The following is a 23,320-nucleotide window of genomic DNA, read 5'->3' on the forward strand; positions in this document are numbered from 1 at the left end:
GTCGTTTTCTGAGGCCCCATGCAAGGTTCCCTCCATGATACGTTATGGCATGCAAAGCACCTGCGTGAAGAGACAAGGGGATGAGCTTTTTCTAAAAACAAAACAAAAACACCCCAAAACCAAGCATAGAGTTTTGATTTTTTGTGGGGAAAAGTCTGGGAAACCTGTTAGAAATAAGTGAGCAAATTCCCTTTTAAAGATGTCATCCTTTCAGTGGTTGACTGGCTCCGGAATAACACAAATATTAGGAATATGCAATAAATAAATTACTCTGATAAAAAAAAAAATTTTTTTTCTCTGATACTGTCTTGCAATTACCTATACCCCGCGCCATGTTCAAAGAAGGTTATTAAACTCCACTGAAACACAGCCTGAGCAATGACGAATGCCTCTAACAAAATACTCCTTTTGCCAAAATGACATAGGAACAGATGGGTCTATTTACACAGGAATTTTAATGAGTTCCCAGATTTTAGAGTTAGATGGGAACTCAGAGGGGCTTTGGAGAACATAAGCTACTGAAGTCCATTTTATGTCACTGTTCTACATGCTGGGGACTTATAAAAGGAAGTCCATTCTTGTAAAGCTTACTTAATCCTAGTTGGTGATACTCAGAATGTAGATTATCTTAAAATGATGAGAGGTGTTAAGAATCTCACCTAAATGAAATATCTTTAGATATAGGAAAGAAAGTACGTGGCCCACTCAAAGTTTGTTTTGAGCCCAGGATCCCTGAAATGTGCTAAGACCCATGGGGGAGACCAAAAAAAATTAAAAAACCTACACCTTGTTTGCAAAGAACTTGAATTGTGGTGTTGGTGAAGAACACTGAATATATCATGGGCGGCCAGAAGAACAAATAAATCAGTCTTAGAAGAAATATGACCAGAATGCTCCTTAGAAGTGAGGATGGCAAGACTTTGATTAGTTTACGTTGGACACATCATCAGGAAAGACCAATTGCTAGAAAAGGACATCATGTTTGGCAAAGTAGAGGGTCAGAAAAATGAAGGAAAACCTCAATGAAATATATTAACACAGCAGCCACAACAATGGACTCAACCGTGACAACGATTATGAAGACGGCACAGGACCATGCAACATTTTATTCTATCACACACTGAACTGACATGAGCCGAGGCCAACTCTACAGCAACTAACAACAACCACAAAGCAGTTCAATGAGATTATGACTGCCAACAGTCCCTTGGAACATGCTTCACGGGCTCCCGCCTGGATCGAGAGTTACATTTTAAGAAATCGCACAGTCTTACCTCTCCCCCTGCCTCCAATCTGCTGGCATCATCTGAAGTACTGGTCAGGTTCCCAGGGTGCAGGAGAGAATCATCATCTTTGCAAGGGCTGTTGACAGCTTCCAATTCATCAAAAAGAATATTGACATCCTTGGCCACTAGAACCAAAGGAAACACATTAAAAGAGGGGTGAAGAATCTGGGATCTTGAAAGCATGTCTTCTTGTTTCAATAATGCCTGGGGTGGCAGGTATATTATTTCCCAAGAGAAAAGGATATCAGGTGTGAAACATGTTTGGCCAAACAGCATCTTCATTAGGAAGATTAAAGAAAATGTGAAGCCTCCTAAAGTACCTCTATATTGTCTTTCATGGTAACTGAAGGTGTTTTGTTTGCTTCACTTTCCTTCACATAGTTGTTTAAACACAAGTCACCTTCATATAAGACTTCTAGGAACTCATACTCTGTGATGGAGATCACCTTTATTTTTCTATTTTCTTTTTTCACTTAAGTGCTATATGAATGGCTAAGTGAGTATGTAAATATGCCACTTGCTTGGTTCAGTAATGGCTGAGTGATCACTCCTCCTTAGCCTCTTCTCTAAAGCCAACTAGAGAAAAGCCAATGCAGTAATAAAGTAAGTAGTTAGGTTTTCTGCTTCCCTTCTTCCTCTTGTCATAAAATGAATTGTTGGTGCTAACAAAATGTCAACATATAAAGCACTGCATACCAGAGTTTCAAACACAGGCTACCATGTTCAAATTCACAGTGCCTTGCAGTACCCCAGAAAGGAAAGGCCAGCATTAGCGAAGAAGGTGCAAATATAATGCCAGATGCAGGGCCATTTTTATCAACTTGAATTATGGGCCAACACTGCAGTCCTCTTTTTCCTTGGATGCTTTAGAAATAGCTAAGATCTTTTTAACCTGTCAGAAGCCCCTGCATAGAATAATCCACAGGAGATTGAGTTTTACTTAAACAAAACCAAACCAAAACAAACAAACAAAAAACCAAACCCGTTGCCATCAAGTAGATTCCGACTCATCACAGTGACCTTACAGGACAGAGTACAACTGCTCCATAGGGTTTCCAAGGGGTGGATGGTGGATTCGAACTGCTGACCTTTTGGTTAGCAGTCAAGCTTCATATAATAGAATACTCATTCTCTCATTAAAAAAAAGAAAATTATTGATGTGCACACTGTGTGTCAGGCATAGAACTGTGTGATGCCTGCCACACCATGGTGAATAAACGTGACTTGCCCTTGTGGCAAAAGGTAAACAAAACAAATACTGAACAAATGAAAATTGTGGTGAGTGTCATAAAAGAAAAGAACAGGGTTTGGAAATAGAATAGAGATGTTCTACTTAGATGGGGTGACCAGGTTCTAAAGCATACGAGTGCACGATTTTAGCTAATTCATTTAACTGCTCTAGTTTTCCATTCATAAAATAAAATGGGCATGGGAATAAAATTAACACATATTTCTTACTGTGGTATCCTAAAAAATGGACCCCAGTGATGTCTTATTCTCTGGAATCTGTGAGTATGGTATCTTATATGGCAAAAGGGACTGTGCAAATTTGATTAAGTCAAGCATCTTAAAATGGGAAGATTATTCTGGATGCTCGATGGCAGTGGGTGGGTGGGTATTCTGGATTTTCTGTGTGGGTCCAATGTAACCACCATGGTTCTTATAAGAGAGAGGCAGAAGCGTCAGTAGCAAAGAGAGAGAACTGAAGATGTTAAGCTGCTGGCTTTGAAGATGGAGGATCAGGCTATGAGCCAAGCAGTAGAGATAGCCTCCAGAAGCTAAAAAAAGGCAAGGAAATAGATTCTTCTTTAGAGGCTCCAAAAGGAATGTAGCCCTTTGACTCTACAACTCTTGACCTCCAAAACAAAAAGGTAATAAATTGTGTCATTTTAAGCCACTAAGTTTATAATAATTTGTTACAGCAGCAATAGGAAACTAATACACTTACAACAGGTTTTTAGATTCTGAGACTATAGAGATAGAAACATTATGATCCTTTCACCTAATCAAGTTTTAGGGGCACCTACACTATGCAGGAAACCCTGGTTGCAGAGTGGTTAAGAATTCGGCTGCTAACCAAAAGGTTAGCAGTTCGAACCTACCAGGCACTCCTTGGAAACCCTACGGGGAAGGTGTACTGTATCCTATAGGGTCATTATGAGTCAGAATTGACTCGACGGCAACAGGTTTGGTTTTTGGTTTTTACACTATGCAACCAACTGCTAGAAAAAGACATCAGGGTTACTAAAGCAGAGGGTCACTGGAAAGGAGGGAAACCCTCAATAAGATGGGCTGATATAATAGCTTCACCAATGGATTCATGAAGATGGTGCAGGACCGGACGTTCCATTCTGTTATACATAAGGTTGTCATGAGCTGAAACTAACTAGATGGCAACCACAATCACCAACACTATGCCAGGTATTTGCGGAGGAGAACTAACACCTTTTTAAGGAAGTGCCAGAAGTCCAGTGTTGTGGGAGAAGTCAAGATCAAAGACATCCTCCCTGTCCACCCTGTGTATAGAAGCTCTTCTCCTCCGATTATTCCCTATCTCCTCTCACTGTTCGTGTCCTTCAGAGCACTCAGCAGTCTGTGATTCTCTTGTTTATTCATTTGTTTACTTATTTACTTGATGTTTACCCCACCAGAATGTAAGTTCCACAAGGCAGGGACCTTGTCTGCCTTGACTGATATAAAGGCCATAAATACTGATCTCAAGGTGGGCACAGTCTAATGGAGCCTGAGAACCCCTTTGTTCAAACATTCTATGGCTCTGAAAAAACCAGTTGCCTTTGAGTTGACCCTGACTCATGGTGACCCACGTGTGTCAGAGTAGAACTGTGTTCTGTACAGTTTTCAATGGCTGATTTTTCTGAAGTAGATCTCCAAGCTTTTCTTCTGAGGTGCCTCTGGGTGGACTCTAACTACCAACCTTTCAGTTAGTACCACCCAGGGACTCGTTCTATGGCTCTAGGATCTTGTATTTACATTTCTCCTAACCCAATTCTTACTCACAAGCCAGGAGCTCCATAGTTTGAAGTAGATACTGATTAAATTTTCAGGTAGACGGTGACTAAATTCCAAGTAGCTATTGATTATATTTGAACAATAGTATAAAAATATCATTTTAACAAAGTCAGAAAACCGGCTTACTATTCCAAACTCTGCTACTTTGCTATGTAAATTGGCGCTCTGTTTGGTCACTGGTGGAAGAGGATAGAAAACTTCTCTGTCAGGGCTGCTGAGAGGATTAAATGAGAGAACATACATATCAGCAGGGTGGCTGACACAGCAGATACCCAGGAAATGTCGACTGTAGACCCTGGGATCTTATGTTAGCTTCTTAGCCTTGACAATGGAAGGAAGCAGAGGAGGCATTTATGAGTTGCTGTGGTTTTTAGGAGGAATGGATTGGGATGGGGTAGAAGATAAATGGAGGGGCTAAAGAGGACACTGAGATTCATGTCTGGGTGACTGGCTCACCCTGTGGTGGAGAAGCTTGAATATCTGTTCATCCATCCATTAGAAAAGCTCCTATCCTTTCGCCAAGGACAGAAAATGACCAGGTCATGTTCTGCCAGTATTATTTTCTGGTATTTGCATAATCAGTTAAACTCTGGTAATGTTAAACGAAGCCCTCTACATCAGTGGTTCTCAGCTGGGGCCAGTTTTGTTCCTCGAGGGACATTTGGCAATGTCTGGAGATACTGGAAGGAGCCCTGGTGGTACAAACAGTTAAGGCTCCACTGCCAACCTAAATGTTGGCAGTCTGAACTCATCCAGCAGTGCCATGGAAGAAAGGCCTGGTGATCGGCTTCTGTAAAGATTACAGCCAAAGAAACCCTATGGGGCAGTTCTCAACTTGACAGCACCTAATGTCAACCAGAGACATTGGGGGAAACAGGGATCCTGCCAGTTGCTGAGTATGTCTATTCCAATGATTTATTCTGGAACTGAAGAAATAACTACAGGATGGGTTTGGGGACCCCCTGTTAGATGGACTTGAGCTAAAACTCCACTGATTACCTGACCACTCCTCTGAATGGTAGATCACAGTGCTGTTTTGGGTCACATGGAATTAGTGTTAGTTCAGAGCCAGTATCTAGGAATTCTCAAAAAGTCAGATTATTTCTCTTTCCTCAGTGTATTAGTGTCCTAGGGCTGCCAAAACGGATGACCACAAACTTGGTGGCTTAAAACAACGGAAATTTATTCCCTCACAGCTCTGGAGGACAGATGTCTGAAATTCATCCAAAGGCTCTAGCGGAGAACCCTTCCTTGCCTCTTCTAGCTTCTGGTGGCTCCTGGCATTCACACAGCCTCTTTCCCTGTATGTGTCTCAAATCTCCCTCTCCTTTTTCTTACAAAGACATCAGTCATTGTGTGTGTGTTGGGGGGGGTGGTGCTACTGGCATCTAGAGGCTAGAGGCCAGGGATAGTACTAAACATCCTACAATGCACATTGCAGCCCTCCAAATAACAAAGAATTATCTGGTGCAAAATGTCAATAGTGCTGATGTCAAATCCTGTGCTACAGTAAAGGCTCAACTATTTTATTCTGGAGGGATCAGTTAACTTGGGAAAAGGGAGGCAAGCCCTTCTCTTTCCCTGCTGCTGACCATCAGAATTGCTCTCGGGGAGTCATTCTGGTGCTGCAGCCACCTGAATACTCAGGAAAATGAATATGTCACAGCAAACCAACTTTTAGAGAATAAATGATATTAAGGCACCATTACCACCTAACAGCTTCTCAATAGCTTCAGCAGAGATGAGAAATGCTGAACAGTCAGAGGAGTCTCCAGTGAACACATGGTCAGGGAGATTACACAACACGTAAACATTCCACAAAGGGAAGGAAGATGTGTCCTTCACAAATATTTCACTATTTTTGATATCATCAGCCTCACCAGAAGGCACACTTTAAGAAAGCATAATGTCCTTTGATGCAAATTTACATCATTTTCTTTAAGGAGGAAAACAGCCTCCAACATCCAAAGTGAGCCAATTTTTAAAAATCTATTTATTCAACAAGAACCTATTGAGTGACTACCATGACCTTATGTTATTATATACAAGGCCACCATGAGTTGGAGCCAGCTTGACAGCAACTAACAACAATAACACCATGGCCAGAAACTGTGCTAAATGAGGAGCTGAGCCTGAAGCATTGAATAGGACAGACATATGGCCTCTGCCCTCACAGATCTCACTGGCCAGCCCAGCTGGGAGCATGGCTTATCTATAGACATGAATGTCACAAAAGTATCATTCATTCAAATGAGATCACTTGTTAATGGAATCCATCATCTCCCTGATACTCTACCCAAATAGAAAAAACGTTTGATAATTATCTGCCTGGTAGAATTCTGCTATTAGTCTCATTAGATGAGGCCAAAAACGAAAAAAAGCCAAACTCATTGCCGTCGAGTCAATTCCAACTCATAGCGGCCCTAACAGAGTAGAATGCCCCATACATTTTCCAAGGAGCGCTGGTGGATTTGAACCGCCGACCTTTTGGTTAGCAGCCATGGCTCTTAAGCACTGTGCTACCAGGGTTTCCATTAGATGAGACAGAGAGCGCCAAATACTCCAAAGAGTTAATTAAGAATGACAAAAGGGAAAGAGAATAAAAAAGTTCCATGTAATGGACCTGCATTGTGTTCACGCTGTGTGAACACGACTGGGCAGCTACGATGGGTCAGAGTAGGGGGATACCAGGCATGTGGTAAGGCAAGGAAGATACTAAAATGGTCCTCCAATCTAAGGATCAGGAACTCAGCCTTAAAAGTCTTGGGAACAAAGCAGCAGAGACTCACATATAAAACTGAACATCTAGGGTCAAGAACCTCAAATTGCTTGGGAGACCAAAAATCAGCTACAGAGCCTGAGTAAGTCTTGAAGCTTCAGCTTTAGAATAGAAAAGAGACTTCTGAGGGCTGGATCTTAATATAGTGTCCCAGGATGGGGGCTGAGCAGAGAAGTCAGAGGGCCAGGAGGCAGGCAGTCCCTGACATTCTTTATGTGATGCGAAAGTGAATTTATTTCAGTATTCTGAATCTACCCATCAAACATTTACAACTATTTTAATTCTTCCTCCAGTGAAAATCATTTAGGATGCTTTCGTTGTTATTGTTAAGTGCCATGGAGTTGATTTCGTCTGGAAGCAGCCTATTTGACAGAGTAGAACTGCCCCATAGGGTTCTCCAGGCTGTAAGTTTTATGGAAGCAGATCACCAGGTCTTTCTCCTAGAAAGCTGCTGGGTCAGTTTGAACCACCAACCTTTCGGCTAGCAGCTGAGCGCTTAGCTGTTGTACCACCAGGGTGCCTTTTTGGGATGTTAAACCTGTTGCTGCTGAGTCATTTCCGACCCATAGTGACCCTATAGGGCAGAGCAGAACTGCACCGTAGAGTTTCCAAGGAGTGCCTGGTAGATTCGAACTGCCAACCTCTTGGTTAGGAGCTGTAGCACTTAACCATTATGCCACCAGGGTTTCCTTTGGGATGTCAGTTATTATTAATTCTCTAGGAAAAAAAGACAAGGGCTCAAGCATAGCAACGATTGTGAGGGTGGTGCAGGACTGGGCAGTGTTTCCTTCTGTTGTACATAGGGTTGCTAGAAGTTGGAACCGACCTGATAGCACCTAACAACAACAACAGGAAAAAGAGACCATGATCATATGTTAAGGACTGCAGTTAATTAGCTAATTAATTAACTAATAATTAATTTATTCTGTCATTTGCTCATTGAACACACATTTAGTGCTAGGTACCGGAGCTACGAACAAGAGCAAGATATGAATGGGAAGCCCTCATACTTCTAAGCAAGAGGATGAAATCAAGGAATCAGTAACGCAAAGGCAATAAAAATAGAGTAGTAAATATGTTTTGCAAATAGTCTAAAAGAAAGTAAGAAATACGTACCCCAAAATAATATATTTTGACTCACTACTCTTTTCTCTAGTTCTTGCCCATCTTCCCAACGTAGCTGAATAACCCCACCTTGGCAGTAGAGTACTTTCACCTCTTTCACCTCAGTATTTTCTGATGCAGAGAAAATAAGGTGAAATTGCAGGTCACTGAAGAAAACATGAGAGTGCTGTACAGAGTATGCCAGGTATCTATATTTGTTCTCCAGAGTGTCAGGTCCTTATACTATTTTTGTCCTCAGTTCCAAATTACTACATTTGATACTCCAAATTCCGAAGGCATCGCATATTGACCTCTAAGCCTCACTAGAAGACACAAAAAAAGGACACCTTCAGGAATAATCTAGAATGCAAAAAATAAACATCCTTTCTAACTCAATTTTAACATTTATGTGGATGTTTTAAAATAAGCCCGTCTCTATGTCATGTCTAGAGTAACCTCCCTTTCAGGGGAACACCCAGATTTGTGTTCACCTTGGTAGCTCCAAAACTGAGGACAAGGGAGGGTTAGCAAATAGAAGGTATTCATTGTCCATTTTAAAATAAATAAATGCTTGTTGTAAGATTATATGATTTTTTTTCATATTTTAATTCTTTTAATGAGATTACTTAACAGTATTTATTTCTCAGACACAGATATTAAATATGAAGAAACTGGGAAGGGAGACAAAGGCAAGTGGGTTACAATTTATTGTGAATCTACTGCGTGATAAGGGTTTTCAGGTTTATTTTCTCATTTGTGAATTTATATTTGACCTCCAGAACACACGAAGGGACAGGTGTTATGAGGTCCATGCTACAAAAAAGCCAGGTTGGGAGATGCTAAGTGCAGCCACACGGCTAAAGACAAAAATGAATTCTAACTCATTTCTGAATGGCTCCCAAATCTATGCTTTTTCTAGCCAGCTTCTTGGTTTTGTGGAAAGCATTCTACTGCTCTTAAATCGTGTCTGGCTTTCAAGAACAGGAAGCCATTTAACCACTAAACAATTATCTTGTCACAGTTTAAACATCCATCTGAATAAAGCTAGACTGTACACCTGAGGCCTGACAGGTCTGACACTTTCAAAAGTTTAACAAATAGATCAAATTAAATGTTTTGGAACATTCAGGAAAATACACAGACACAGCATAGTTTTGAGCACCTTAGACTGGGATTTTAAAAGCTAAACACTATTTAGCATTTACATGACACCCACAAGCCTAGAAGTCTCTGCTTGTACATTACTCTTCAAACGAATCCGACAACATCCCCAAAGAAGAGGCTGCCTGATTTACCAATGAGGAAAAACCAAAAAACCAAACGTGCTGCCACTGAGTCGACTCTGACTTATAGCCACCCTGTGGGACACAGTAGAACTGCCTCATGGGGTTTCCAAGGCTCTAATCTTTATGGAAGCAGGCTGCCACATCTTCCTCCCACGGAGCAGCTGGTACATTCAAACTGCTGACCTTTTAGTTAGCAGTCAGGCGCTTAACCCCTATGCTACCAGGGCTCCTTAATAAGGAAAAAAGGGGGGCCTAATCTCAAGAATTAAAAATAAAGTCACTAGAACAGACAAACGTGTTTCCTTGCCAAGCTTTAGTCCTTTCTAACAGGTCAGTGGTTTTCCATGTATTTTCCCTGGAACCCCAGCATCATTTTGAGAAGCTCTCGGGGGAACAGGGGAGTCTCTAGGTGTTACAAATGGTTAATGTGCCTGGCTGCTAAGTGGAAGGCTGGAGGTTTAGATCCACCTAGAGGTGCCTCGGAAGAAAGGCCTGGTGATCTGCTTTCAAAAAAGCAGCCTGTGAAAACTATAGAGCGGAGCTCTACTCTGACACACATGGGGTCACCATGAGTTGGAATCATTTTGACAGCAACTGGTAGGAGTGGTGGGGGCACCTAGGAGGACACGGAGTGGACAAAGCCCTATACCTTCCACCCCCATTATTCCAAAAAGCTCTGTTTTTATCTGTTCTACATATTGAGGTTATATGTAAATATATATTGGGGGAGGGACTAGGTTCTATTGTTTTAAAAAAAGTGTGGAAACTTCTGCTAGTGAGTTCTGGCAACAGTTAAATGGTTATGCCAAAATCTCCTCAAAGAAAAGCTGGGATAAGAAAGTTGCAGTACTGTTATAAGCTTGACAGCAGACAGCTTTCTTCTGCCATGAAGTTACTTGAAATGCTTTGGAGATTCGAAATACGCTTTTGCACAAAAAAAAATAAGTCATGAGATTTTTAACACATGCATGGTCATTAAAAAAAATAATAATTTCGATGGCATTTTCAGGCTCAATAATGATGACGTTTACAACGCAGAGGCACAGACAATGGCACGGGATGCTCCTCAGCCCTCTGTAATGGGGCCAAAGCAGCCAAACCATTCCTGGGACAGCATTTGTCCCTTAGAAGAGCTTCTCTTGCTACTACTTCATTCTGTACAGAAGGCAGACGCGTTGGTTACGTCCATAAAGACACAGATAATGATGGCGCCTTTTACAACTCTGGGAATGGTATTTAGAGGAGAACTGTGCCTAAGTCAAACTTTGCTCATCAGTCTTGGTTACCTTTTCACATCACGAAATTAGGTAAATGGGAGTCTTCAATGGAGATCCTCAACGTCTACTGACCAGAATTTCCCCTTCTCTGGGAAGAGCATGAGCTTCGGATTCAGACAGGCCTGGGTTCAAATCTCAGTCCTCCTACTTACTAGCTTATAAAAAAAACCATTGCTGTCAAGTCGATTCTAACTCCGAGCGACTCCACAGGACAGAGCAGAACTGCCCCATAGGGTTTCCAAGGCTGTAAGTCTTGTAAACAGAAACGGACTGTCATATCTTTCTCCAGTGGAGCAGTTGGTGGGTTCAAACCACTGACCTTTCAGTTTGCAGCTGAGCACTTAATCACTGCACCACCAAAGCTCTTTACAAGGTAATATATTGGGCTGTTTAACTTCTCAAAGTTTTAAAATCTTTTTTTTTTTTAAATGGAGATAATTTTTTAATACCCTTTACCACACAGGATTATTTCGAGGAATGAAGGCCAACACTTATAGAGCACTTACCATGTGCCACGCACTATCCCGAGGGCTTCACATAGATTTACTATAATTATCTTTCTTTTACAGATGTGGAAACTAAGGCAAAGGGAGATTAAAACCAGTTGCTGAGTCAACTCCAACTCATGGCAAGCCCATGTGTGTGAGAGTACAGCTGTGCTCCTCGGGGTTTTCAGTGGCTGATTTTTCGGAAGTAGGCTGCCAGGCCTTTCTTCCTAGGTGCCTCATAGCACATTCCAATGTCCAACCTTTTGGAGAGCAGCTGGGCACATTAACCATTTGCACCACCCAGTGACTCCAAAGAGAGGCTGTGACTAAGTAAAATAACCTAGGTAAAAGGTCAACCACAGAGTTGCCAGATAAGAAGTAAATGCTCAATATATCTTGGTCCCCTCTCTTGTCTTCCCCTCTGAGGTGGCATGACTGTATGGGTCAAAAATAAAGCTAAAAATCAAGGCTCAAGAAATTAGATTCAGAACGACTCACTGGATACATGTCAGTGAGAAGTGACTCGGTCTGCTCAGCCACAGAAGCACAGGCCAACACCTCTGTGGCAACAGCTAAACGATTAAGTAAACACATGGCTAGGCACAAAGGGTCAGACCACAGGATAACAACGACCCAATAATCCCCTACCCTTTACTCTCTCTCATTCATTAGAACCTCATAGACTATAACACAATAATGTCTGCCAGGGTACGATGGGAATCCAGGAAAGAAAAATCAAGGGCAAAGCAGGAGGGGTAAGCAACAAAGAGTGGAAGGATGAATGGACTCTAGAAAGGGCTGGGCAGTGCTAATAACTTTACTGCAAGAATTAAAAGGCTCAGTATAACCTCTGAATGACACACTTCATCACGGTTTCATAACAAAATGAACATGCATACAAATACACATACGTACATCTGCGTCGTGGACTGTAGAGCTTTGAGACATATTTGTAATCTAATTTCAGAATAAAAGAATTAAAAATATCTACTACTAAAAAGTGGGGCCCTGGTGGTGCAGCGGTTAAAGAGCTTGGCAGCTAACCAAAAGGTCGACAGTTCAAAATCACTACCCATTCCTTGGAAACCCTATGGGACAGTTCTACTCTGTTCTCTAGGGTTGCTATGAGTTGGAATCAACTCAACTCAGGTTTTTTTTTTTTTTTTTGGTTTACCATTTAAAAGAAAAAATGCCCAAATTTTAGAAGTTCGGCCGTTAAAAAGGTTTTTTTGTTTTAAAAGATATTATTGTACTCAATAAAGTAGACATTCTAAATCTTTAGACTCTGTGCAAACCAAAACCAAACCTGTTGCCATCAAGTCGATTCTGACTCATAGCAGCCCTATATGATAGAGTAGAACTGCCCCATAGGGTTTCCAAGGAGCAGCTGGTGGAGTTAAACCGTCAAGCTTTTGGTTAGCAGCCAAGTTCTTAACCATCGCTCCACTGGGTTTAAATCGTACTAGACAAACTCAAGAGTAAGAATTGCTCCAGGACTTTGTCATGATCAACTCAAGTTAAATTCATTTCCAAGTCCCCCATCCCACTGGCATGATGGATAATTTAATTTCAGTTATCACTGACATTCTCACCCTCTCACCTCGCATATCAGGGATTATACAAAGGTTCCAGGGGTTTTGCAAAAAGCGGAACATTTAGAGAGGCCGCTCAGGTCTCCAAGCCACCTGGCTACTGTTGAGCTGCCTACTTTCCAAGTCTACAGTATAATTCATCAGTTCACCCAGTCACTCAACAGATGCTTACTGAGCACCTACGACACTTGATGCTCTGTTCAAGTTACTGGGGTTACAACACAGAAACAGGGAGATGAGCCTGCCGCCTTCTCAGAGCCTCTGAAGTTCCCTGAACTCTGGAGGATCTACTCCTTCCTAGGGCTGGGGAATCTCTGCCATGGATGGGAGCCATTCCCATCCTTTCCATCCACCCTACCAGAAGCCATGCTATCTCCGAAGGATACTCTGAGGGAGCTGGTCTTAGGAAATCCCAACTGTTTCTCTCTCTGATTCTTCTCTTCCCACCCAAGCATCAGCCCCTTGAAAGCTTACGCTTTCAGAAAACAAAAGCCAGGATCTTTAGGCAACATATAAAAGAGCTCAAGGGACCTGGCTATCATCTTGCACAGCAGAGTTAGGGTGATAAATGAGAGTGAGGGACAAATAACATCAAGGAAACACACGTGTGCACACACACACACACACATCCCTTTACATTATACTGCCACATGGAAATAAAGCCTTTTTCCTAGAAAGCAGTTAAGTTGTTCATTTTAAACAACAAAACAAGTTGTGATCTGTAAATATTTTTATTTTTTCTGAATTGAACTTTGCACCAAAATGTGTCACCACTGCTTTAAAATAGCACACGACAGGTAAGAAGGACAGGTAGAAGGACGGATAAAATATATATGTTTTTCTTTTTTACAAGCTATACATCCAATATTGAAGAAGTTGAAAAACAACCTGGGGACAACCAGCCACTCTGAGACATCTTTTGAATAGCTGAGGCTATACGTCAGGGTAAGTGTTATAGGAAAGAAATATAAGTGTGTTTTACGATGTAGAAGCATGCTGAAAGAATTCTTGCACAAAAATGTAACAATATAAGAATAAAAAATTTTAAATCCAAAATAGTTCATTTTTCCTAATCATTTTATTTGCTCTTTTAATTAGCAGAACAAGGGCTGACCTGCGATTAATTAGTGACTCTATCACAAAGTAGCCATATAGCCCTAGGGAGGTAAATGCAGTTTTTTCATTTGAAAAATGGAAAAAATTATATTTATTCATATTTAGGGATGTTTTAAGAATGAAAAAAGATAGTAGGTAAAAACACTTAGCACAATGACTACCCAAGACACTCAATACATTTTTTAATCAACCTCTTGCTCTTTCTCCTAGCTTGATACTGAAGGTCATGCATAAATAAATGGCCACAAAATTCTAAGAACCCAGTAAAATCTTTTCATCATCCTATTGGTATCAACAGAAATGTTTGTAGGAAAGGAGTTACAATGATGCTGGTAATCCTGTATCCTTTACATCATTGTATGTTGGCCCTCTCAAAGCTTTCTATATGTGATAATCTAAGGTACAGTCCCTTAAAGAGCCAAGCTATGCATTTTTATACTCAGAACTGGTTTAACACTGGAATCATCTTTGGGACCTAAGTAGAGGCTGAAGGTAGATGAATAGCCCAAATCTTTCTTACTAGAATGGCCCACACTATGTGGGCAGCTTGCCAAGCCTACATGGCATAAAACTTGCTTTTTGACAAGAAAATAAATCAGTCAGTTCTAAAGCATTCGATAATTCACAAACCTATAAAGGCTGATTTGAAGTTTTAAAGAAATACTTTTTCCCATTTTAAAATTTAATTAGGTATGCGTAAACTTACACTCTCTATCAGTTGATAAAGAAGTCACCATTCTAAACCATAAAACAGTCAACCTCAGATATACCAAGGTGTCTATACTAAAATCTGATGATAAGAATTACTATAAAAATAGTTCTCTTAAACATTTAGTTAATTTTGGTATAATTCATCCAAGCCAAAAAAATGTTGCTAAGTTCTTCTCCAGCACTTGGACAGAGGCCATCTTTTGTCATTAGTTGAATATTTTTAAAAATCCTTTGAGCTCTGTATAATCTATCATCTTTCAAATCAAATGAACTAATTACATAATTTTATGACTTTTCATAAAAAGTTATTTTCTCTCCAATGTCTACTGATTTGATTCTCTTGAGGAAATTTTTTCTCATTTATTCATTAATCTAATATGAAGGGATTGCCCAACCAGAACAAAGAGCTGGTTCTCTTATATTCTTCAGTAAAAGTATTTCTTTCAGAAGTAGCATCGTCTTCTTTAATGCCAGGCTTCTTCAGCTCAGTGTGCTTAACTTCTATACCGAACACACTTAGGAAGGTATGAAATGAAGTGTAGGAGACCCCAATTCTGGTCTCCATTATTTATCATGTGAGCTAGTCACATAATTTTTCCCATCTGTACAGTGGAGACATTATTTCCTAAAGTCAACAGATATTAGATATTCAAAGAGGCGTATCATTACCTTGAATTAGAGCTCTGATAATGAAGCCAGAATGTTAATTGAGTTGGCATGTGATACCACATCACCCATCCTCAATGCTAAATCTAAAACTTGGGTAAATGTGTTGATCATGATAAAGTTCTCAGTGAAAACTACAACACACAAATAACATAGTCTAAGAAGAGCAAACCTTGATTAATCAGTTCAGAAGAGAGGGATTTACTTCTGGGACACAGCCCATCATCAATGGCTCCAGATATCCACCCTGGAGAATAAACTCCTGATTTCCACTTACTACATCAACATTTATTTCTTACTCCTTATATTCGAGTGGAAGAATTTTACTCTGATTTCTTAATTTTTTTTTGATTTTTTAATTATGATTAATCAAGGAATCTGAAAAAAAAAACACCTAGGGATTTACTGAATATTAAAGCATATAAAATGTAAGGAATTTATAATTCCACTACAATTTTTCCACCTGGCTTCTTCAAAAACCACATTATTACGTGGTTCAATTTCACAAATTAAATCCCCATTTTTATTGACTATCTCTTCTTGTCTCAAAATTATTTTGCTCTACTAGCTCTTTTAAAGACATCCTTTTTTTTTTTTTTTTTAAGCTTGGCATCTAAGGTTTCTAGTTGTATTACTCCTCCCAAGTATTAGTACAGATTCTCCTTTCATGTTGAATTTAAAATTTGAGTGCAACTTACTTTCTTGTATTGCATTAAGAATCTCTGAAAAGTCCACATCACTCTTTGGGCCGTCAGGTAGTATTTGCATATCCAGCTGGTAGCCTTGCAAATCCACACCTCCTTCTAGAGAAACGAAAGATGGAGTTTGCACTGGTTATCAGAGAGCCCAGCATTAGGGTCCCAAGGAGAAGCAATGTCAAAATCCAAAATGAACAACCAGCTGGTTTGCCAATGATCCTCCCTCTTGGACAAATGACATTGACTTCCCTCTTTATAAAATGAGGGATGTTATCAGCCATTTGCTCCTTACAGGACTACAGAGGTTCAATTGTATTTCCCATGCAAAAATAAAGTAGCTACATCGTGACAATGCCACATGCTTCCTAGTATTTATTGGTAATTTCCTAGTTGAAGAATATAACAAGTTAGCTTCGACTCAAGGACTTTTAAAATTATTTCCAACTTACACATGGATAAAAAGTGACATTCAGCACAAACACTTTATGATACCATCTTCTTTAAAATTATAATAATTTATTTTTAGGGAAGGATTTAAAATTCTGGATATCCTAGAAAGATAAATTTTCCTCAAGTTGGACTTCCCAGCTACATCATTTGTTTTTCAATTATACCAGAATCCTTTTATTCTATGAAGTAATCAAACCACTTTTATTTGGTTTGTCTGACATAGTTTGGGTCTGTTCTAAAGAAAAATAGATGTTTTTATGCTGCTTCACCCAGTTACAGAACATTTAAGGAAAGTCAATGAACCCAAGATATCAAAAAAGCAGCTTTATCATTAGCAACAATAAACCTCTAAATGCGACTGAAAGTAATCAGTAAGAGCATCTCCCGTCTGAGGAGTCTGGAGGGGCTAAAAGCCAGTGCTAAAATAAACATATGGGGGTATGCCCAGCTTCCAATTTTTTTGTAAAAATAATCCTTTCATAAACCCAGGAATTATTCTTAGCCTTGGATAAAATTTTACTTATATCCCTGGAACCAAAGAAGAATACTGCCTCATGGAGACACCATTCTCAGAGGCAAACAGACACAAATAATTTAACAGAAGGTAAGCATTAGAAGGGCAGGGACTTCGTCAGCATGATATAATACCAGCATTTAGTACAATGCCTAGCACACAGGAGGCTCTCAACTACAGGATGCATGTGGGTTGCATGAATGAATAAGGTTGTATAGAACTTAATGAAACAAAGGAAGTACAGTTCTGCTATTTCAAGCTCAGACTCTGGAGTCAGACAGACCTGCATTCAAACTCTCATTAGGTAACACTGAACCTCTCTAAACCTTAATTTCCTCATCTCTAAAATAGGGATGATGATAACAACCTCACAGAGTGGCCGTGAGGATTAAATAAATTAACGCATGGAAAACTCTTTGCTGTCACATAGTCAGCAATGGATAAATGGAAGCCATTACTATTACCATCCATAATAATTTATTAAAGCAACACTGGCATTTATAAAAGACTAGCTATTGAATAATGAGAAGGAAGCTGTAAGGCAGTTCCTAGAGACCTCAGAATGCATTTCAATGACTGTTAAGCACTGCTGTTTACCATCCAAGACATAGATAGCAGTGAACTTTTCAAACACACACACATGGTTGACCAGGTGCAAAGTCTGAAGTTACTGGTGACTGAGTTTCTCAGATGGGACAAAACAAAGATGCCTTCGTGCTGGCCCAGAATTAATGTGGGTTATTTGCCAGGTACTTCAAAAGGGTAAAGTTCTGATGCTTTCAATACCTACTAAAACTAGGCACATTTGTTCTATTTGATGGTCAAAAACCTCGCGATGACAACAATAAGAATATTCAACACCTCCTATAGGCCAGGATTTGTGCAATTTATTTCTATTATTTAATTGTTACTGCAACGTTGAAAAAGAGGTTCAGTGAAATAGAATAATTTGCCCAAAGTCACAAAGCTAGTAGGTGATAAAGATGGAATACCAATCCATGCTCTTAACCAGTCTTTAACACTAGCCAGATCCAAGCAGTCACAAATACAAGCTATCAGAAATAAGAGCATTGAATTTACCAAATAGTTCCATGTTTTGGTACTTTGGATGAAGGCAAAAGGCTAGACTAATAAATAGAAGCCAAATTTATTTGTTGTTTGTCATAGTCAGGAGCTCATATAGTCACATATAGGTACTTGTAACTACTAACCTAGTGTTGTCAAGTGAATTACGATTCACAGAGACCCTACAGGACAGAGTAGAACTGGCCCATAGGGTTTCCAAGGAGAAGCTGATATATTCGAACTGCTGACTTTTTGGCTAGCAGCCATAGCTCTTAACCACTGAGCCACCAGGGCTCCTTATAACTACTAAATAACAATAATTTTAATTGATTTTTAAAATAATTTTATTTATTTTTGTCATTGTTATTGAGAATACACAGCAAAAACATATACCAATTCAACAGTTTCTACATGTAGCATTTGGTGACAATGATTACATTTAATTGTTCAACCCTTCTTATCCTCCTTTTCCTAGTTGTTCCCCCCCATTAACAGAAATTCACAGTCCTGTAAGGTTCCTATCTAATCTTTCGAGTTGCTGTTGTCACTTTGATTCCACATAGATAGTACTTAAAACAGCATAATGCTCAAGGCAGACATTTTTTACTAGTTAAGCTAAACTATTATTTGGTTTTAAGAAGACTTTAGTGGGTATTTTTGGTTTAAGGTTTAAAGATTATCTCAGGGCAATAGTTTCAGGGTTCATCCAATCTTCACGGCTCCAGGAAGTCCAGAATCCATGAAAATTTACAATTCCATTCTGCATTTCCCTCTTTTGATGAAGATTCTTCTGTGAATTCTTTGATCAGAATGTTCAGTATGAGTAGCCAGACACCATCCAGTTCTTCTGTTCTCATGGCAAAGGAGGCGGTTGTTTACGGAGGCAATTAGCCACACGTTCCATATTCTCCTCCTATTCCTGACTTTCCTCCTTCCTCTGTTGCTCTGGGCAAATAGAGACCAATTGTTGTGCCTTGGACGGCTGCTTACAAGCTTTTAAGTCCCGAGGCACTACACAATGAACTAGGAGTTAGAACAGAAGCACTGAACATGTTACTAGGTCAATTAACTGGTATGCCCCATGAAACCATGACCCTTAACCTCCAAACCAAGAATCCAAATCCCATGAGGTTTCTGGTTATACATAAGAGCCTCAGCAGCTACCCCACCTTTTTTTTGTTGTTGTTGTAAATATATCTATAACACAACTTTTCCCACTTCAACTTTTTATAAGTGTACAAATTATTGACAGTATAAAAAACAGTAGCTTACAATAATTAGCCATGCAACCCTACCCATAAGCAATGTGATATTTCCCTTCCCCTGGTAACCACTAATAAATTTTGTTCTCTATACATTTGCCTTTTCTCATAGTAATTAAAGGAAAATAAGGAGTGGTAAACAGGAATTATGATTTATGAATAACATTAGTACAAAAAAATATTACTCAGGATTCCGTATGGTCTGGTACTGGAGGAGGTCCATGGTGGGGGTGACACCAACATTAGTAACACCAGAACCTAGAGCAAGGCCTTGAACATATTAATTGCTCAGTTAGTACTCTTTTCCTGCAATTTCACATGAGTAGTAACATTAATGAATACAGACTAAGAAAATGTCCCATTTCCTCCTTAGTCCACAATTTTAGGGCATCTTGATAGGTTACCTGTAGGTTACTCTGAAGAACATATTCTAGAGCATATATTTGCTTTTAATGTAAACTAGTCTCTCTTAATTTTATCAAGTAATAAATGGTTTTTGAAAAAAAACTCAAAGTACAAAAGGGCTTATTATACTGAAAATCAGCAGTTGCCAAAGCCACCCCCTTCTCAGCCTCAGTCCTGTTAACCCCAACATGACCACTTTTAACAGTTTCTGTTTTCACTTCTTTTGGATACCTCCATATCTGTTTTCTACTGTTTCTTGATTTATCAGGTTTATGTATTTCTTATTGTCTTTTGGTTTTTTGGTATGGTACATGATAACATAACTAACTTATACTGCTATACCTCTCCACTTGCCCTCCACTCATTCATATAGTTAAAATCACTATTCTTATTTTATTGGGTCATCTTAGTTTAGTGGGAGTCCCTGGGTGGTACAGACAGTTAACGTGCTCAGCTGCTAACCAAAAAGTTGGTGGTTTGAGTCTACCCAGAGGTGTCTTAGAAGAAAAGCCTGGTCATCTACTTTTGAAAAACCAGCCATTGAAAACCCTATGGAGCGCAGCTCTACTCTTATGTACATGGGTCCCCATGAGTCAGAATCGACTCAAAAGCAAATAGCTCTGGTGTTTTAGTGAGCTGAAATAAATTATTTAATACTCAATTTCTTATTCTCTCAAATATAAACATCTTAGATTTAGAAATAAACACAACGTGGTATAAAAATAATATATTGGTGCTAACTAACCTGAATTTGAATTTTGCTCTTATATGACTTTGAACCCATTAAATAATGAGCTCAATATGACTCATTTTCCTCATTTGTAAAATAGAGAGTATGAAATTTTTTGAAGGTTCTAGTTAAAATAATAGCTATATATGTAAGCAATTTGGTCCACAGTGTTAGATCAGGGTGAGGCACTAAAAATTGTATGTGACATACTCCTTCTCTGCAAAATGAGGGCCTAGTCCAGGTTTAGGGCTTAGACTAAATAAAAGCATTTCAGTAAAAAAATAAAAATTTCTATAATTTGGACTTCCAATAATTATTCTGTGTTAAACAGAAATAAAGGATAGTCTGACAGATCAAGTCTTACCTTCTCTGTGTAACACAAAAGGTGGGGGAATCTGTAAAGTAGCTTACGGGGACAAATTCTATTTTTCGGTGATTTCCTCACAATAAATGGTGATAGATCTGAGCTTCTGTCTACAGTCTACTTACATTCTGCAAGTAAAAATTGGTAGTTCCTGTCCTAAGAGGTATGTTTAATACAAATCCTCAAGCGTAGCATTTTTTACAGGATAGACAGCAGCGATATTTCAAAATTTGAGCCAAACAGCTAAAATAAATCCTCACATTTAGTGTTTTTGGATTCATAGGCTGCAAAGAAACCATTTTTGAAATTGGGAGTTCTGTTTTGAATTTCCCGTAAGTGAATTCAGTGTTCCCTATGACAGGATTAAGATGGAGAACAGAATTAAGATGGGAGGGAGGGATATTCTGTCTTCTTCACAGATTTTCTCTGCATCAGCTAGTACCCAAGACCAATCTTTGAAGAATAAAGGAAACACACAAATGAACAACAACCAAAAAAAAAAATGAATTCACTTTTTCTAGAGAACCTGGAATTGGAAACCTTTTCCATTTGGAAAGATTACCCGTCTCTATTACTCAACTTCATTGTGTTAACCAAAATCTATTTAGTGTGCCTTTAGCTAAAAAGCCTTCAGTAAAAGGATACTTCATAAATGTTATTGTTAAATGACACACAAATCATGCTCTTTCACATTATTAGTGCTATGTCACTATAAATCTAGTGACATTGTAGTTCATTTTTTTAATTTAAATTTTATTCTGCTTTAGGTGAAAGTTTACAACACAAATTAGTTTCTCATTCAAAAATTTATATACAAATTGTTTTGTGATATGGTTTCATTCTCTGCACTGTGTCAGCACTCTCCCCCTTTCTCTTTCCACCCCAGGTTCCCCATGTCCATTTGTCCAGTTTTCCTATCCCTTTCTGCCTTTTCCTCTTTGCTTTTGGGTAGGCGTTGACCATTTGGTCTTGTATACTTGATGGAACTAAGAAACATGCTCCTTACTTGTGTTATTGTTTGTTTTATAGGCTTGTCTAATCTTTGGCTGACAGGCGGACTTTGGGAGTGGCTTCAGGGCTGAGTTAGCAGGGTGTCTGGGGACCACGGTCTTGGGGGTTCCCCCAGTTTCTGTCAGATGAGTAAGTATGGTCTCTTTTTGTGAATTTGAATTTTATTCTACGTTTTCCTGTCTCTCTCTCTGGAACCCTCTATTGTGATCTCCATCAGAGTGGTTGATGGTGGTAGCTGGGCACCATCTAGTTCTGGGCTTGGGCTGGTGGAGGCTGTGGTTCATGTAGCTCATTAGCTCTTTGGACTAATACTTTCCTTGTGTCTTTGATTTTCTTCATTCTCCTTTGCTCTGAACATGATGAGACCAATAGATGTATCTTAGATGGCTGCTCATAACCTTTTAAGATCCCAGACACTACTCACCAAAGTAGGATGTAGAACATTTTCTTTATCTACTATATTATGCCAATTGACCTAGATGCTCCCGAAGCCATGGTCCCCTGCCTTCAGCCCCGTAACAAAGTCCCTCAAGGTGTTTGGATGTGTCTAGGAAGCTACTATGATTTTGCCTGGGTCAAGTTACGCTGCCTTCCCCTATATTGTACATTGTCTTTCCCTTCCACCAAAGTTAACTTGTCTACTATCTGTTAATGGTTTCCTCTCCTCACCTCTCCCTCCCCTCATAACCTCCAAAGATTGTTTTTTTCTGTGTGTGAACCTTTTCTGTTTTTTTTTTTTACAACAGTGGTTTCATACATTTGTCCTTTTGTAAGTTGACTTATTTCACTCAGCATCATGCCCTCTAGATTCATCCCAGTTGTGACATGTTTTGTAGATTCATCATTGTTCTTTATTGTTGTGTAGTATTCCACTGTGTGTATGTACCGCAATTTTTTTTTCCATTCATCTGTTGATGGGTACTTAGGTTTTTCCCATCTTTTTGCTATTGTGAATAATACTGTAATGAACATGGGTGTGTATATGTCTATTTGTATGATGGCTCTTATTTCTCTAGTGTATATTCCTAGGAGTGGGATTGCTGGATTGTATGGTATTTCTAGCTTTTTAAGCAGGTGCCACACTGTTTTCCACTGTGGTTATAGCATTTTACATTCCCACCAGCAATACATACAAGTTCCAATCTCCCTGTAACCTCTGAATGTTTGCTATTTTCTGTTTTTTTTTTTTTTTTAATTAGAGCCAGTAATGCTGGCATGAAATGGTACCTCATTGTAGTTTTGATTTGCATTTCTCTAATGGCTAATGGTTTTCACTGGCTAATTCTTTCCAAAAGTAGACTGCTGGGTCCTTCTTCCTAATCTTAGTCTGGAAGCTCAGCTGAAACCTGTCTGCTATGGGTGACCCTGCTGGTATTTGAAAACCAGTGGCATACTTCTCAGAATCACAGCAATACACAAGCCCCACAGTACAACAAACTGACAGACATGTACCAAAAGAACTAACAAATCTATCTTGGAAGATGTA

At 39.4% G+C, this 23,320-nt stretch overlaps 1 protein-coding gene across 5 annotated transcripts in view; it reads right to left on the minus strand.

The window, feature by feature from the left end:
* ANO4 (anoctamin 4) overlaps window positions 1-23,320 on the minus strand; it is a 491,252-nt gene that overhangs the window by 204,184 nt on the left and 263,748 nt on the right. For 4 of the 5 annotated variants that reach the window (XM_010599655.3, XM_023538815.2, XM_023538806.2 and 1 more), the window contains 2 exons: window positions 16,034-16,138; window positions 1,275-1,411 (listed from right to left, as the gene is read on the minus strand). In XM_010599655.3, coding sequence (XP_010597957.2) covers window positions 1,275-1,411; window positions 16,034-16,138 — 242 coding nt within the window. The remainder of the gene's footprint in view (window positions 1-1,274; window positions 1,412-16,033; window positions 16,139-23,320) is intronic. The other variant, XM_023538812.2, reaches the window with a different exon arrangement.

The sequence above is a fragment of the Loxodonta africana genome, chromosome 4 (assembly GCF_030014295.1).
Source record: "Loxodonta africana isolate mLoxAfr1 chromosome 4, mLoxAfr1.hap2, whole genome shotgun sequence".
Taxonomy (NCBI): domain Eukaryota; kingdom Metazoa; phylum Chordata; class Mammalia; order Proboscidea; family Elephantidae; genus Loxodonta; species Loxodonta africana.